This window comes from Euprymna scolopes, chromosome 36 (genome assembly GCF_053919585.1).
Source record: "Euprymna scolopes isolate OS-2025 chromosome 36, ASM5391958v1, whole genome shotgun sequence".
Taxonomy (NCBI): domain Eukaryota; kingdom Metazoa; phylum Mollusca; class Cephalopoda; order Sepiida; family Sepiolidae; genus Euprymna; species Euprymna scolopes.
In genome coordinates, this window is record NC_136517.1 from 95,232,851 (window position 1) to 95,249,447 (window position 16,597).

Below are 16,597 nucleotides of genomic sequence, written 5' to 3' on the forward strand. Positions count from 1 at the left end.
AAATTGTACAGCAGTGCATCTTTGATCTCGCTCATTGAACATCGTGTCACTTTCAGACATGATAGAATACTTCTATCGCTCTTGGGATTTGTACACAACTGGCCAACTAGTAGATGGTCTGCAACAAAAAAAAGGAAACGGATTTTATCAAACGGAAATGGAATCATGTCGTCTTTTCTAGGGCAACAATGTTATCGTTCCACTCTGTAATATTAAACAATGATGGAAAAAAATTGTTGGTGTTTCCCCTCTCGCTATCTAAATATGTTACTAAAATATTCGTCTGTAATTACAGAATTGTATCAGTAATTTAATTTTTCATATATAAATTACTAGAACAGCGCTCGGCATTGCCAAGTCATAAAATACGCTTAAATATGATATTTTAATTTATGCAAATTTCGTGTTTATAATTATAGAGTCGATTTTCTATTGATTATCATATTGTACCCAATATATAGTAGTGATTTCAAAAGTAAAAAAAAAAAATGATTTGGGTGCCATCAGCTAGAATTGAAACCAAAACATTTAGTGCTCTAGCCTTAGTCGTCACCGTTTGAGCTATCGTCAGATATATAAGAAATAGTTAAAAATTTGTGCATACGTACAAGAGTACTTTAAGTCGATTTATACATACCAAGTTCCATTTTTTTTGTTTTTCAATTTTTACTCTTTAACAGCTGTTTTTATTGACCTAAAACCTAGAAAAGCTGAAAACGGTGTTTAGCTATTTTTGTATTAATTATAGTTAACGATTGATGGAAATACTCTCAAAGTATTTAATTGCTATAAAGTAAACATATGAAGTAAACATTATATCAGAGACGGATTTTACTAGCATGGAGACCCGCATTTAACTGGGAGTATGTAAGGACAAATGATATTTTAACACTCGCAATACTTTTATTGTCATCGAAATCGGTGAAATCGTCCATTTTTCAGTCTAATCTTTATTGGCCTAAAACCCAGAAAAGAACAGTCCACAGAAAATGCAATCATTTGGTCTGCCTCATGCCGCTCTGTGACCTTGTGTCTTGGAGGAGATGAACTTTGAAAAAATGGAAACAGGCAGACACATAAACATATTGAATTTTATAAATTAGATAATCATTTTTGATGACCTAATGTAAAAAATAGCCATCGTTGGTTTTGTATTATAGAATCAAGGATTTCTTTTCACATTTATTTCAAAGGTCCATCCTGAGCCCATCTCTTTTCCTGATCTACATCAATGATCTCCCAAAACACATACTTAAATCATTTGTTGACATCTATGCTGATGACATGACCATCTATGGCAACACATCAAAGGCTGTAAATGACAATGTTCTCTCTGATTCTCTCTCCTCTGATCTTGAGCGTGTGGTACAATGGGGGAAGAGTTGGCTGGTTACTTTTAATGCATCTAAAACCAAGCTTCTATCTTTACATCATCAACGCTCTGATCCCCATCTGGCATCAATTGAAATCGATGGCTCTTGTCTTGGGGAAGCCTCATGTTTTGACAAGCTTCTGGGATTGACCTTTACTCCTGATCTGAAATGGAACACGTATATCAAATGTGTTGTCAAAGTCACTGGAAAAATGGTGGGATCCTTCTACCGCTCCAGAAGATATCTCACTGCTGATGCAGTTCTCTATCTATATAAAAGCCAAGTACATCCAAGGATGGAGTACTGCTGCCATATCTGTGCAGGAGCTGCTAAAAACAGCTTTGACAGAGTACAAAATAGACTTTGTAGCCTAGTGGGGGATGTCCTTTTCCCTTCCTGCAACCTCTCTAACACAGAAGGGATGTTGCGAGACTGTCGTTGTTTTATTGTTTTTTCCATGGCAAAAAGAATTGTTTGGGGGTGGGAAATAAATAAAACAAGTGAAGCATGCATGGTACGGCACAATCACGTTGACACACCGGTTCTCGCCAGATCACCGAAGTTAAGCAACGTTGAGCCTGGCCAGTACCAGATGGGTGACCATTTGGGAAGGCTAGGTGCTGCATGTACCTTCTGGGAAGGTTGGGCGTGGGGCCAGCACCCTCACCCCTTAAAAAGAACTCCTCGCTACTAAAGCATCTACAAAAAAGTTGCAGATGGCCTATGCCCCTCCCCCAGGGGCTCAAGGGTTATGGATGGATGGAAGCATGCATGGTCTCCCGTGAGTGCACAGTGAACGAGACATAAAAAAAAATGACTAAGTTCAGCAAAAGAAAATCCATTCTGTTACTTTTTTACTCATATTATGTTTAATGTTTGTGCAAAATTTCAAAAAAAATTCTAAGGCGTAGTTATTGAGAAAAGTGCGAACGGACAAGGGTGAATTTACAAGCCCACCCTTCTTTTATCGAGGGACCAACTAAAGTAGATGTCATAAAACATTAGATCTCTTCCCCCTCCTCCATTTTGTCGATTATTGTTCACATCTCATGAGCAAGTTTTCTGACAGAAGGGGAAAAATTGCTGTTTTCTGGATTAGCTGTAGTAAGTCGGTGCTAGTTGAATATGTTCAATCCTCTCATAATATTCATCATTATTCAGCTGTCAATTTATCCATTTCATTAACATTTATCCTCGAGTGGCTTTTTACTTTGATAAGTGGTGTCTCAAGGACAGAATCATCTAAAAAAAATAATCGACAAATAAAATATCTTAATATTATCGAAGATCATTGACTCCGTTTTGTCTTGAAAGTCAATGGATACTTGCTGTAAAGTTAGCTGCACGTGTAATTATGAAGCAAGGGTTACGCAATCCCTAACCACCCCTCTCCTGAATCGGAACTGCTTGAGTCCAGTGGCAAGGAAAAGTTCAGGACGATTGGAAACAATGCTGAGATAAGCGGAGAGCATATGCAGCACATAGAATTCCCAAGTGGTCACCCATTCTAATCCTGACCAGGCTCAACATTGCTTAACTTTGGTGATCTAACAGAACTGATGTGTTGATGTGATTGTGCCGTATTATCAAAGATAGATACAAGATAACATTTGAAAATTATTGAAAAAAAGAATTACATTGGAATTTCTACAAAAATTTTTACGAAAATGATTGAATTTTATAATCTGAAAAAGGGTTAATATTGCATAATACAAAAAAATAATACAAAGAAAAAAATAATTTGAAGAAAAAAGTGCAAAGAAAAAATAATACAAAGAAAAAATAATTTGAAGAAAAAATAATACAAAGAAAAAATAATACAAAGAAAAAATAATACAAAGAAAAAAAATAATTCAAAGAAAAAAATAATTCAAAGAAAAAAAATAATTAAAAAAAAAAAATAATACAAAGAAAAAAAATAATTCAAAGAAAAAAATAATTCAAAGAAAAAAAATAATTCAAAGAAAAAAATAATTCAAAGAAAAAAATAACTCAAAGAAAAAAATAATTCAAAAAAAAAATAATTCAAAGAAAAAAAATAATTAAAAAAAAAATATAATTCAAAGAAAAAATATAATTCAAAGAAAAAAATAATTCAAAGAAAAAAATAATTCAAAGAAAAAAATAATTAAAAAAAAAAAATAATACAAAGAAAAAAAATAATACAAAGAAAAAAATAATACAAAAAAAAATAGTACAAATCAACCTACCAACGAATCCATAAGCATTTTTACTTTTTATTCACACAAACTTTCCAAGCATTTTTTTCAGTTTTATCAGCAGGATCTTCAAATCTTTCCTGTGTTTGTCCAATGAAAAATGGTTAATAGATGTAGAACAGTTGAGGTAGCAGGTTTAGTCTGCAGAGGAAGGCCAAGAGAAAAGATGGGAGGAGGGATAAATGAAGACCTGGACAGAGGTAGATTATTTTGGAAGTCAATTTCTTCAGCCGTCCAACACATGTCAGTCAGTAAAACAGATGTTAAATCTAATGATGATCAAAGAATGGATGAGAGAGTTAGTTTGTGGGGGGGGGGCAAGAAAACGTGGGTGGAAATGATAAGGATGGACTTGAGGGATAAATAAAGACTTGGCCAGAGATAGGTTAGTTTGGAACTGAATTTCTAAAACATACCTGGTGTTAAACCAAAGACGATGATGATGCAAAATTTATTTATTTGTCAACTTTTATCTTCATCTTCATAGTTTTTGTTCTTTCATCACATTTCGGCCAACTCATCCTTTGGCCTTCTTCAGGTAGTTAACTGCGACAGAATAGGAATGCTGTGTCTTGTAACTGTATCCCCAGTAATTACTGCCTTCCATAGTTGTTGTTGTCTTACCACGTTTTGCCAACTAATCCTCTGGCCTGCTTTTGAGTAGGATTAATACTGCTATCTTTGGACAATTCTCACCTGGACCATAGAGAGTCAACGTCTCTATGCTCTGCGTCATGGGCCTCAAATAGTAATCACGGTTGGATTTTTTGGTCTTATAAATCCAAGTTTTGTTCGTATTTGGTCTTCCATTGTTGAGTTCATACCGAATGGTATTATATATTATTTTTAACTATGAAGATGAGAATAACAGTCTGCAAATGAATAAATACACAAGTTATTTATCTCAAAGGATTCCAATAAAAAAAAATAATTATGATCCAAAATTTGGGTGCTAGTGCAGAGAGTGATCTGCGCTATTTTTTAAATCGTATTTCCAAGTTTAATTAAAGTTTTATGGTATGTTTTTTTTATTCAATTGTAAGGTTAAAGTATAGAATAGGTACAACACACCATCCCCTCCCCATATTAAGAATGACTTTTTAAATAATACCGTTATTATTTACGTCCGGATCACTCTCTGCACTGGTACCAAAGTTTGTTTTTATTTTGATACTTTTCTGTATCTTGAATTGAAATATTTTGAATAAAAGGTTACACATTCTATTTTTCTTTTCCAGGGATTGGCAGAAGTTGAAGAACAAGAAATGGATGAGAACATGTCTTTTGAAACGGTAAATATGAAAGAAAGCATTTGACATTTAAATTGGGATCGATCCTGTTATAAACATGTCTTTCATTCACAGCATTCATACCCCCCACCCCCCCATTTTTGCTTGATGCATAAGTATATCAAAAAGTTATACTTGTACATATTACAAACCGGATTTCTGTAAATGTCTGCTCAGCACCTATCGTAAACTGCAGGAATATTCCAAGCACCACCAGCAGATCTTAAAAACACTAGGAAACAGAAAATAGCAACATTCATCAAATACAAATTACAATAAAAAAAACAATGGAAAAGTAATAAAATAAAATTTAACAACATATGTTTTATGAATGAATAGTTTTTTTTTTTTTGTGTAAATAAGAAGAAATATATATATTTTTTTCTTATATGATTTAAAACTAAATTTTGGGTGGTGGCAGTTAGGGTTTAGGATTAGGGTTAGTTCCTCCAATCAGCAATGCTATGTTCCGAGCCCATTTCCTATTTGACTCCATTTCAGCTTTTTTTTTGTTGCGATGTCTTTCACCTCATTTCAGATCTCATCAGGTTGTTCCATTGACAGTCATCTACAACTTGCTCCTGCGTTTGTACTAACTTGTCCAACATAGATTAATTGCTATGTGCTGCTCCGTGATTTAAAATTAATAACTAAAGCTGTCTTCTTATAGGCTAATTTTTTTTTTTTTTTTTAATTTGTTTACACGGTGGTCACCACTTATCAAGGCCCGGAAGCCACTCAGAGATAAGAGTTATTGCAAGTACAGTATGTTAGTGTGGAGATTTGATGAAGTGTTTACTTAAGGGGGCGGTTCATTAGGAATTTGTTAACGTTGGACTTGAAGACATCCAAGTTGTAGTCAGGTGGGAAGCAGGCAGACGGAACAAATGTGTTTGTTGTCGCATTCTGATTGGCTGATCAACTTGACCAATGCTCAGTATATTCTGACAGTTTGTAAGTTTCTGGTCCAGCACTACCTGACATGTACAAAAATCCGGTTCACAATATTCATTAGTACTGAAAAAGTTTTACTGTTAATTTATTTTGGACAGCCATATTACATTTGTGTATTTCTATCCATAAGCACCAAATTAATTATTCATTCATTACAAATTAAGTTATTCCCCATTTTTTTTTTTTTTTGACATTAAAAAGTTTGGTGCCGTATCTTGGACAATTGCTGAGAACTCTGTGACTGATTTATGCTTGATATAACTTTGCACTATTTACTAATATTTATTGTTCATTCCAAAGGAAAGGACTTTAAAAGATTTTAAATACTAATTACTATTAATTAACTACTAATGCAAAACTAATTAATCCTATACTAACACTAAGGGAGAGAACTGTGGTTATCTGTTTAATACGTTTGAAGTATAAACAAGAACGGTGCTTTACAGTTTAATCAAGACATTAAAAAATGAAAATATTGAAAAAGTTAGATTGTACGTACCTGTTATGAAATGAAGCTTTCTGAAAAAAAAAAATTCACTTAATTTCATCAAGTAGTTTTTTATAGTGAAAAAACAATTTTTTATGACGGTGAGCTGAAGGTAGCCACGTTTTAACTTTTAGACCAGGAGGAAGGGAGGGGAACGCTACGGGAAGATAACTCAGTCTAAAGTACCGACCCCCATACTCATGTTAAATAATAGCTTCTCTTCTTTCTGTATTCAAACATGGCTACCTTCAGCTCACTGTCACAAAAAATTGTTTTTTTGCTGTAAAAAAAAAACTACTTGATCAAATTAAGTGAAATTTTTTTTTGGAGAACTTCATTCTATAACAGGTACGTACACTATAACTTTTTTTTCAATATTTCAATTTTTTTAATGTCTTGTACATTTAACTGTACAAGTACCACAAGAACATTAGTCAGTCTTGAGATAGCTTCCCTTTTTCCGATAGAATAAATGAGTCAGTTTGTTACCCACTCATCTTAGCATGTCCAGGCAGATTTTGTTCACCATTGAGACTCATTGTGGCTATCACCCGAGGTGAGTTTTTGTTATGTTTTTTTTTTTTTTTTTTTACAAAGGAGATACCTCTTATCAAGGTCCAGAGACCACTCGAAGATAAGGGTTAATATGTGTACGATAATCATTGAGACAATAGCATAGAAATCGTTTGTAGTGGAAATTTGGTAAATTTTGATTATTATTTGATTATTGAATCAACTCCCACCAATTTGAAGAGGAAGATCGTATATTGCTGCAGGACAGACGTTGTGATTTTGAACTTGTTCAATCACAATTTGTTCATTATTTTAACATCTAAGGCTGTAGATATTGAGGCCAGACATGAGTTCGAGTTCTCTTTTCGTATACGATTGTCTCCTTTCTTTTACTGGCCCCCAAAATACGAAAGCTGTTGCAACAAGTATGCAACATCAAATCATTAAAGATCTTTTTTGATATAGCCAACAATTTATTGCAGTAGAATGTCAACATCCTCTTAGCACACTTTATCGATATAGTTAACTGTTTAATTCCAGCTCTGGTGCTACCAGATCACGCTGTCTGAAGATATCGGCTTCCTGCCTCAAATGCATTGTACATTAAATTTTTTATTTTTTATCTCTTTGCAAAATCTTTTATTCTGCAAAGCCAAAAACAAAAACAACAAACTTTCCCCCCATCACTCTTTTTTTCTTTCTCCCCTATTTTACTGTCAGAAGTTACCGGCTTCCTGATTAAAACATTTCGCTTTGGAAAACAAGTTGTTCAAATAATTGACAACATTTTACCTTGAAAACAAAATTTTCAAGAAAATGACAACATTTTACATTGAAAAGAAAATTTTCAAGAAAATGACAACATTTTACTTTGAAAAGAAAATTTTCAAGAAAATGACAAGATTTTACTTTAAAAACAAAATTTTCAAGAAAATCACAACATTTTACTTTGAAAACAAAATTTTCAAGAAAATGACAACATTTTACCTTGAAAACAAAATTTTCAAGAAAATGACAACATTTTACTTTGAAAAGAAAATTTTCAAGAAAATGACAACATTTTACTTTGAAAAGAAAATTTTCAAGAAAATGACAACATTTTACTTTGAAAAGAAAATTTTCAAGAAAATGATATTTTACTTTGAAAAGAAAATTTTCAAGAAAATGACAACATTTTACTTTGAAAAGAAAATTTTCCAGAAAATGACAACATTTTACTTTGAAAAGAAAATTTTCCAGAAAATGACAACATTTTACTTTGAAAAGAAAATTTTCAAGAAAATGACAACATTTTACTTTGAAAAGAAAATTTTCAAGAAAATGACAACATTTTACTTTGAAAAGAAAATTTTCAAGAAAATGACAACATTTTACTTTGAAAACAAAATTCTCCAGAAAATGACAACATTTTACTTTGAAAAGAAAATTTTCAAGAAAATGACAACATTTTACTTTAAAAACATGTTGTCATTGAAAACTATAGCAAGAGGATGAAGAGAAAATATTGTTCTAAGTTCCCCTATAAACTATTTTTATGGTTAAATAGGTTTAAACATAAATAAGTTTCTGGCCTTAAAAAAACTTGTACAGGTTGATTGGCTGTTAAAAACAGCCAATCAGCCATCTTCAATTTCAGTTGGGGAGAGTAAAAGCTGGAACTCACTTTAATCGTCAGTCTTGCTCTGATGTTTTTCCCCTGATCTCCTCTCAGTTGGTGACATAATTTCGCTGTTGTTTTTTAATATGTTTCTCAAAGCAGCATACCTCAAAATATAGGCAATTAAAATACTTATAATTTCAATTTTAGTCTCAACTTTGAAATTATCAAAACAATCATAGTCGTATTCCGAATGCAATGTCTACCCACACATCTGATCTTCACTTTGTTACAATCTAGGTAATAATCCTTATTCATTATTCTGCTTTATTCAGTTAATCTGGTTTAATCTTGTTACAGTAGAGAGTTCTGTCTTTTTCACCAAGTGGATATTAATATCGGTGAGCAATTAATTTCCCCAACAAAGTCCACATGAAAAATTAGGTTACAGTTATTGAGAGCCAGATGTAAATATTCAACTTCTACCCGTTGTATATTTTTAAAACACAATCATGTTCTGCATAGTTAAGAACAAAAATCAATTTTCTCTACAAAATAATAAAAACCAAGCATCATGAATAAATATTTTTTTTTGTTTTTTACATTGGCAACACCACATATCAAGGCCCAGAAGCCACTCGAGGATAAGGTTTAGTACAGAAGTTAATTGGACAATATAGTAATCGTTAATAATTAAAATTCAGTAAATTTGTTAACTTAAGCATAAAAACTTTTATCAAAATTACTGGATTTGGCATCAGATAATCCGAAAATGGATGATATGTTGTAAAACAAAACAACCAAACCAAACATTATGAATAAATATTTGAAGATATAAAGAACTTGAAGCATAAAAACTTTTACAAAAATTACTACATCCATCATTACGTAACCCAAATTTTCCAAATTTTCATTACTAATGATTACTATATTGTCCAATTTCTACTGTACACTCTTTAACCCTTATCCTTGAGTGGCCTCTGGGCCTTGATAATGTGGTGATGCCTATGTAAAAACAAAAAAACAAAAAAAAAACCCAAAGAGGGTTGATATATGATAAAACAAAATAGCGAAACAATTTTAAAAGTTCACAATCGTCTACTCTTTACCGATAAGATTTTTATTTCATTGCTCGACATCTTTGTATAATTGTTGCTTTGAAATTGTTTTTGAATTCATATTTGAAGTTAATTTTGTTTTTCTTTTTTATGTACAAAAATCTTCTTTGCGAATGCTAGGTGTATAAACTAACAAAAGGAAAGCGTGTTGCATTCGGTACAAGTTACAAAATGATGGAGATTGATGCTAGGGTGTCTTGTTATTTTGAAGGCCGAGTACCTGCTTGACAAAGCGGCAGCAAATATGTATCCACTTCGGATGGGATATCGCCGCGACTCTCGCTCGTTGATCAACGAAGATGAAGAAGACGATGACGACAGTGACATGAGTGTTGATATCGAGAAATTTGATCGGCAAGTCGCTCTCCTTACGCAAGCAAATGCCGATCTAGAAAGGGAACGAGAATACCTGCTTCACGAAAAGGTTCGCATTAGCTGTGGCGGCCATGCATTCGCGTTGAATATATTTTTATTTATATGGCTATGGTAGTTTGCTTGAAGCATTTCTGATAAATAAGTATATCAGCATTTAATAAGGATGTTTGCAATGTGGAAATAAATGGAACAGTGAAAGATGAGATGTACAAAAAATAATAATTGGAGATAATATATGCAATATTTTTTATTCAAAAACTTGTGCATTTATTTTTCAGTAAATATTTTGCTTATTATAAATAGTCTGTGATGGTGAGAAATATTTTGATATTTCAGGAGAAACTCTCTCCTTATCAAAAATCAAAAACATTTCATCTGTATGCAGAAAAGAATTGGGGATAATATATGCGATATTTTTATTAAAAAAATTTATCTATTTAGTTATCAGTAAATATTTCTTTTACTGTTAATAGAATCTGGCGTGGTGAGAAATATATTGATATTTCAGGAGAAAATCTCCTTATCAAAAAAACAAAATAAATTTTGTTTCTTAATTTTTAAAAATTTTTGTAATATTTGTATTTTTTGGACTACTCTTCTCATCTTGAGTTTATTCTCACATTTCGGATAATGTAATCTCCGACCTTTTGTAGAACTCTGGAATCTTTGTCGAATTTGTGAATCTTCGTGAACCCATGGCATAACGGATAAAGCATTAGGTAATGCAGTTCTAAGTGATGTTTTCTGGAGGTTGAAAATTCAATCCTCGATGCGGGGAAATACTAAGAATGCAATTTTGAATTAAGACTTCTATCTGGTCATGGCTGACAGAACGGAAGCATACTACTCCTGTGGATTAAATAAAGGGGTCTGTTCAAAATACTGTGCAGATTTACGAGTTTGACAAAATGCACCTGAAGAAGGTCGGAGGTTACATCGTCCAAAATGGTGTGAGAATAAGATTTGATACAAGAACAATAGTTCAAATACGAGGTGCCTCAATAAGTTTCCAGACTTTTTCATATCGGCACTTTTATTGGTAGTATACATGAAACTCTGGGCACCTTCGAAATAATCTCCACCGGCTGCAATGCACTTACTGGATTTGGCATCAGATAATTCGAAAATGGATGATATGTCGTAAAACAAAACAACCAAACCAAATATTATGAATAAATATTTGAAGATATAAAGAACTTGAAGCGTAAAAACTTTTACAAAAATTACTACATCCATCATTACGTAACCCAAAGAGGGTTGATATATGATAAAACAGCGAAACAATTTTAAAAGTTCACAATCGTCTACTCTTTATCGATAAGATTTTTATTTCATTGCTCAACATCTTTGTATAATTGTTGCTTTGAAATTGTTTTTGAATTCATATTTGAAGTTAATTTTGTTTTTCTTTTTTATGTACAAAAATCTTCCATTCCACTAACTTCTAGAATGCTCCATAGAAGTCCTCATGTGTGAGAGTGTCAATGACTCTCGTCAGAGCTTCTCTCATCTTTTCAGTTATTTCATCCCGACAGCTTTTAAGGTCTTCTTTGACCTTTGGGAATAACCAAAAGTCACAGGGAGCAAGGTCTGAACAATAGGGAGGGTGAGGAACTGTCTTGATGCCCATCTTCGTCAAATAGTCTGTGACAAGGATGGAGTTGTGGACTGGTGCATTTGCGCAAATCTTCTGCAATTTCAGTTTCTTGCAAATAATTGTGTGTACAGTTTCTACATTGACATCAAACTATGATGCACTTATTGTCTCTAGGGACACATGACAGTCCTTATCCATGAAATTCTTTATTTGGCCAATCAACTCTGGTGTTTTGACTTCCTTACCCCTCGCACAACTTTCATCATCCCTCATAGACTTCCTGCCTTCCTTGAATCTCTTATGCTACTCAAAAACTCATGCTTGATTTATGCAAGATGGTCCAAAAGCAGTCTGAAGCATTGCATACGTTTCTGTGGCATTTTTTCCAAGTTTAAAACAGAATTTTATTGCATATTGTTCTTCTAAAGTGTCCTTACGTCCAGATTTCATTTTTGAAATTCACCAGCTGTGACAATCAGGCTTTAGTAGGGTGTATTCCAATTCCTGCTGTAGCTGTTCATTTGAACTTGAAATCATAAAAATCAGTCATCTCATAAGATGTATAGCAATAACACAGTGAATTTTCCAGTGTTTATAACAATTTTAAATGCATGTACAAAAAAATCTGGAAACTTATTGAAGGTGCCTCATAATTCAAATAATACAAAACGCGTTCTTTCTGTTTGTAGAAAAGAAACGTCCCAAGATGGTTGTTCCTTAAAGGATGTGCGGTTCATGTTCAAAATTGCCCCTATATTAAAAAACAAAATTAAAGAAAATCTGTTTGATGTATATACCCATGACAAAATGAAAATATCGTATTCCAAAAATCACGTAAATTGATCAAGTAGTTGGATTTCTATGAAGGAAATCATTTTTAAACGATTAATGCGAAATCGGTAGACATAAATCTAATAACTATGAATTATTGTTGAGTTATCTCCCTTTGTTTCTTGACATTTTTTTCAAAACGGCAGGCAAGAGAGTCACTCCAGATATACATAAAATTTGATTTTCTTATCTAAAAATAAAATCACTTGATCAATTTTATTTTTGGTATATGATGTTTTCATTTTATCAAGTATGTGTACATCGTAGAGATTTTTCTTTACTTTTGTTTGTTAATATAGGGGAAATTCAAGACCAGCACCAAATGTCATGGAAGGAACAGCCGTCTTAGGGCATTTTTTTTTTTTTTTGAGAAGGGGGAGTGTTTCTCCTGAAAGATTTATTGAAAAATACATTTTATAAAGTTTTTGTCTTCAATTATTTTTTTTTTCACATTTCTGGTTTTTCTGCATTGCAAACAACCTTATTAAATACGTATATAGATATTTTTATTCTTTTATTTCTTCTATTTTTATTTTTGCTCACTGGTTGTTGGTGGTGTCTTGATTCTCGTCTCAATTTCTGCAATATTTTCTGAGCTTTGGTGCACATTTTTGGTGTAGAATTTGGTTTTCTTTTGTATGAATATTTGTTATTTACCATAAAAGTGTCTTTGTATTTAAAAAAAAACTCTTCCAATTTTGGGATTGAATAGCCAATAGTCATGAACCCGTAAAATCATTGAATATTTCAATGAAAAACAGAAAGTTTTTGTTTTTTAAAATTTCGTTTTAAATTCAGAGATTATAATTTTATAATAACTCAACATATTAAGATTTGCTGAAAATACTAAATTTGGTGTTTGTGAATTATAATTGAATATTTAAAAAATTAAAAAAAGAAGATATATTATTAACTAAAAACACTATCGCAGTGGAAGAATGCTGGGCCCATAACCTCTTGAATTGAAAGCCATGCTTAATTTATAAGAGTTTCCAATGGGTAGCTATTCTGTACAAACGAAAATCCTCGAAACTTAGACTAGCTGAAGAAGTTAAAAAAAAAAAAAGGGTCAAAGTCAAAAATGTGTCAACTACTGTTGTACCTTTTTCGAAAATGTAATTTGGTAAACATAATTTTCTATATGTTTTGTTTGGAATCGTTTTGAAATTATTTTAAAGATTTTAAATCATTTGGAAATTATGCAGAGAAAATACCATGCTATTTTTTTAATAGTATTTTCAAGTTGAATTAAAGTTTTATTACATATTTTGTTTATTAAATTGTGAGGTGAAAGTACAGAATAGTTACAAAACACCCAAGATGTGCTGCAGTGACTACAATCTGGCAAGGGCTTTGCCACTGTTGCAGGCCTCCGATGAACAACACCAGTATCTTTCTGCCTGCATCGGTGGAATGAATCAGTCAAAGACAACAACAACGTGGCTCTTCTGGCACTGAAAAAAGACCTCTCAGCAGCCTCTGAACATTCAACCGGGTCTGAGTAAAGACTGCCAATGTAACAACCTACACAAGTGGAACGATGTACAGGACACTCGGTGTTCCTATGGTGCTGACGTGCAAACTATCGCACACATCCTCACAGATTGTCCCTTAGCAAGGCATGCTTCGATGTGGATCTGAAAAATCTTGAGATGGAGGGAAACTATACAATGAAAACTCTTATGTTAAGAATGGTTTACTAAATAATAACATTATTTCAGCATGGTCTATATTCTGCATAAGTACCGTTTCAACAGTTATATAGCAGCTGTATCATGAGTATAGCGTTATATACGAGTTAATGATTGGCTTTCACCTTGTCTTCTCTTGCCTGTCTGCAACGCAATGACAGATTCATGATTGGATGAACCTGCAAATTGAAATCTGACCAAACCCAACACGTTAGGTTGGAGGATTTGCTGAAAGCACTATATTTATCCTTAGGACAAATTAGTTACATTCGTATGGTCAACATGGGGTGTTCAGCCCTTGGATAAATTGTTGAAGATACATGCTTTGAATCGCAGGAAAACTTGGAAGCAAACGACACAACAACAGTCGTAATAAGTAAACAAAAAATGAAGAAAACAAAACCAATTTCTTTTGTTCTTGAAATGCATTAAGATTCTATGTTATTATGACTATTGGAACATTCTCTAAAAAATTGGCAGATTTCAAAATAATAAAACACTTTTGTTCATGGTTGGGTGATTATAAAGTAGCAACCTTTTATTTATTTATTCAAAGCTTGCTTCATTTCTCATCTCGTATATTTTATGTGTCTGACAAGTTGTTTGTTGTTTTGTGTTTTCAATATTTAAAAAAAAAAAAAAAGTACTTATCCAGGACCTGACCCAAGGCCATGTCGGCATCTTCCAGCAGTTCATGGTAAGAATCCGGAAAAGTCGCTGGAAAAAGCCAATGCGAATACTGTAGATGGTAAATCGAAAACACTGAAAATAAAACTTTAACACAAGAAGCTAAGTTTAATTAATGAAAGAAATTTTTTTATTTTTCCAGAAAATTATATCAAATTTTTTTAACAAATGTTTCAAAGAAATATTTTTTAAAGGCGAAAACATGGAAAATTACTATGAGTGAAAATTAGAAATGTTTTTCTTTTTTTACATAGAAAGTATCTAAGAATTTTCTTTCTTTTTTTTTTTTTTTTTTTGCAAAATAATTTGGTGCTTTTTCAGATAGTTGACAGATCGAGTTTTTAATTATGTCCTTGTAACCAAAAAAAAAATTACTTACTAAGTTGTTGAAAATGGTAATATATTCAAATATTATAAAATTTTATTGAGTAGAAAAACTGCTATTGCGTTTTTAGTAAAAAAAAGTTTATTGCTATCTGCTAAAATGTTGGTTGCCATTTGAAGGTGGTCAATGTCCCTTGTGTTTGGAATCTTACCGTCTATGTTAGGACATATATGAAAAATACAATTTTCTTCCATTTTTCGTAAATATTACTTTCAACTACAAATAACTTTCTCCTTGAATTTTCGTAATATTTGGATATATTACTATTTTTGATATGATAATTAAGTAAATGATATTATTTTCGCTTACAAATTATATTTAAAAAAATTATTTAAAATATTTAAAAATTAATCTGTTGACTATCTTAACAAGACTAATAATTTTTTATTTTCTCTTAAAACAGAAAATTTTTTTTTCATGGAAACAATTATGATTGAAAACATTTTTTTTTTCATGGAAACAATTATGATTGAAAACATTTTTTTTTCATAGAAACAATTATGATTGAAAACAATTTTTTTCCTAGAAACAATTATGATCGAAAAAATTGTTTTTTCATAGAAACAATTATGATCGAAAAAATTGTTTTTTCATAGAAACAATTATGATCGAAAAAATTATTTTTTTCCTAAAAACAATTATAATTGAAAACAATTTTTTTCATAGAAACAATTATGATCGAAAAAAAAATTTTTTTCATAGAAACAATTATAATTGAAAACAATTTTTTTCATAAAAACAATTATGATCGAAAAAAATTTTGTTTTTCCTAGAAACAATTATAATTGAAAACAATTTTTTTTCATAGAAACAACTATGATCAAAAAATTATTTTTTTCCTAGAAACAATTATGATTGAAAACAATTTTTTTCATAGAAACAATTATGATTGAAAATTTTTTTTCAAGAATAGTTTCAGATAAATGATGTTTTTCCTATAATGAAAAATGTCTGCTGAGAGCTAATTACTGATTGGCTAATGGCATTAACTTTTTTCAGGCAACTTACCCTAAACTGCCAGAAGATGCCACTGCAACCATGAGTCACATTCTGGATCAGTATAAAAATAGAATTTTTTTAAAAACAAATTTTTATCCAATTTATTAAATTATTTCTTTTTGTCCCACTTTAATTTGGTTTATATTGTGATTCCATTACTGTGATGTTGCATCATTTCTGTTTGGTGGAGTTTTTACTTTTTTGTTTAGTTTTGTATCGAATTTGTGTTGTTTGTTGTTAAAGATACAAGTGTTAAAAGCAATAACAAAAAGATGTTTGTGTATTTTTTAGATAATTTGGTTTATTAGGACTCGGTGTTCGCACAGACTTGAAAATTCCTTGAATTTTGTCTTTTACCTTGAAAAGGTCTTATTTCTATTATTACTTGAAAATATGGAAAATGTCTTGAAAATCGTATTCTTTATGTTCAGTAAAAATTTGTGTCAAAATATTAAAAATAAAATCGAAATAAATCTCCTGCT

The 16,597-nt window shown here is 31.6% G+C and overlaps 1 protein-coding gene across 4 annotated transcripts in view; it reads left to right on the forward strand.

Moving 5' to 3' along the window:
* LOC145260690 (thyroid receptor-interacting protein 11-like) overlaps positions 1 to 16,597 on the forward strand; it is a 183,818-nt gene that overhangs the window by 99,828 nt on the left and 67,393 nt on the right. For 3 of the 4 annotated variants that reach the window (XM_080119089.1, XM_080119090.1, XM_080119092.1), the window contains 2 exons: positions 4,831 to 4,884; positions 9,762 to 9,974. In XM_080119089.1, the coding sequence (XP_079975215.1) occupies positions 4,831 to 4,884; positions 9,762 to 9,974 (267 nt within the window). The remainder of the gene's footprint in view (positions 1 to 4,830; positions 4,885 to 9,761; positions 9,975 to 16,597) is intronic. The other variant, XM_080119091.1, reaches the window with a different exon arrangement.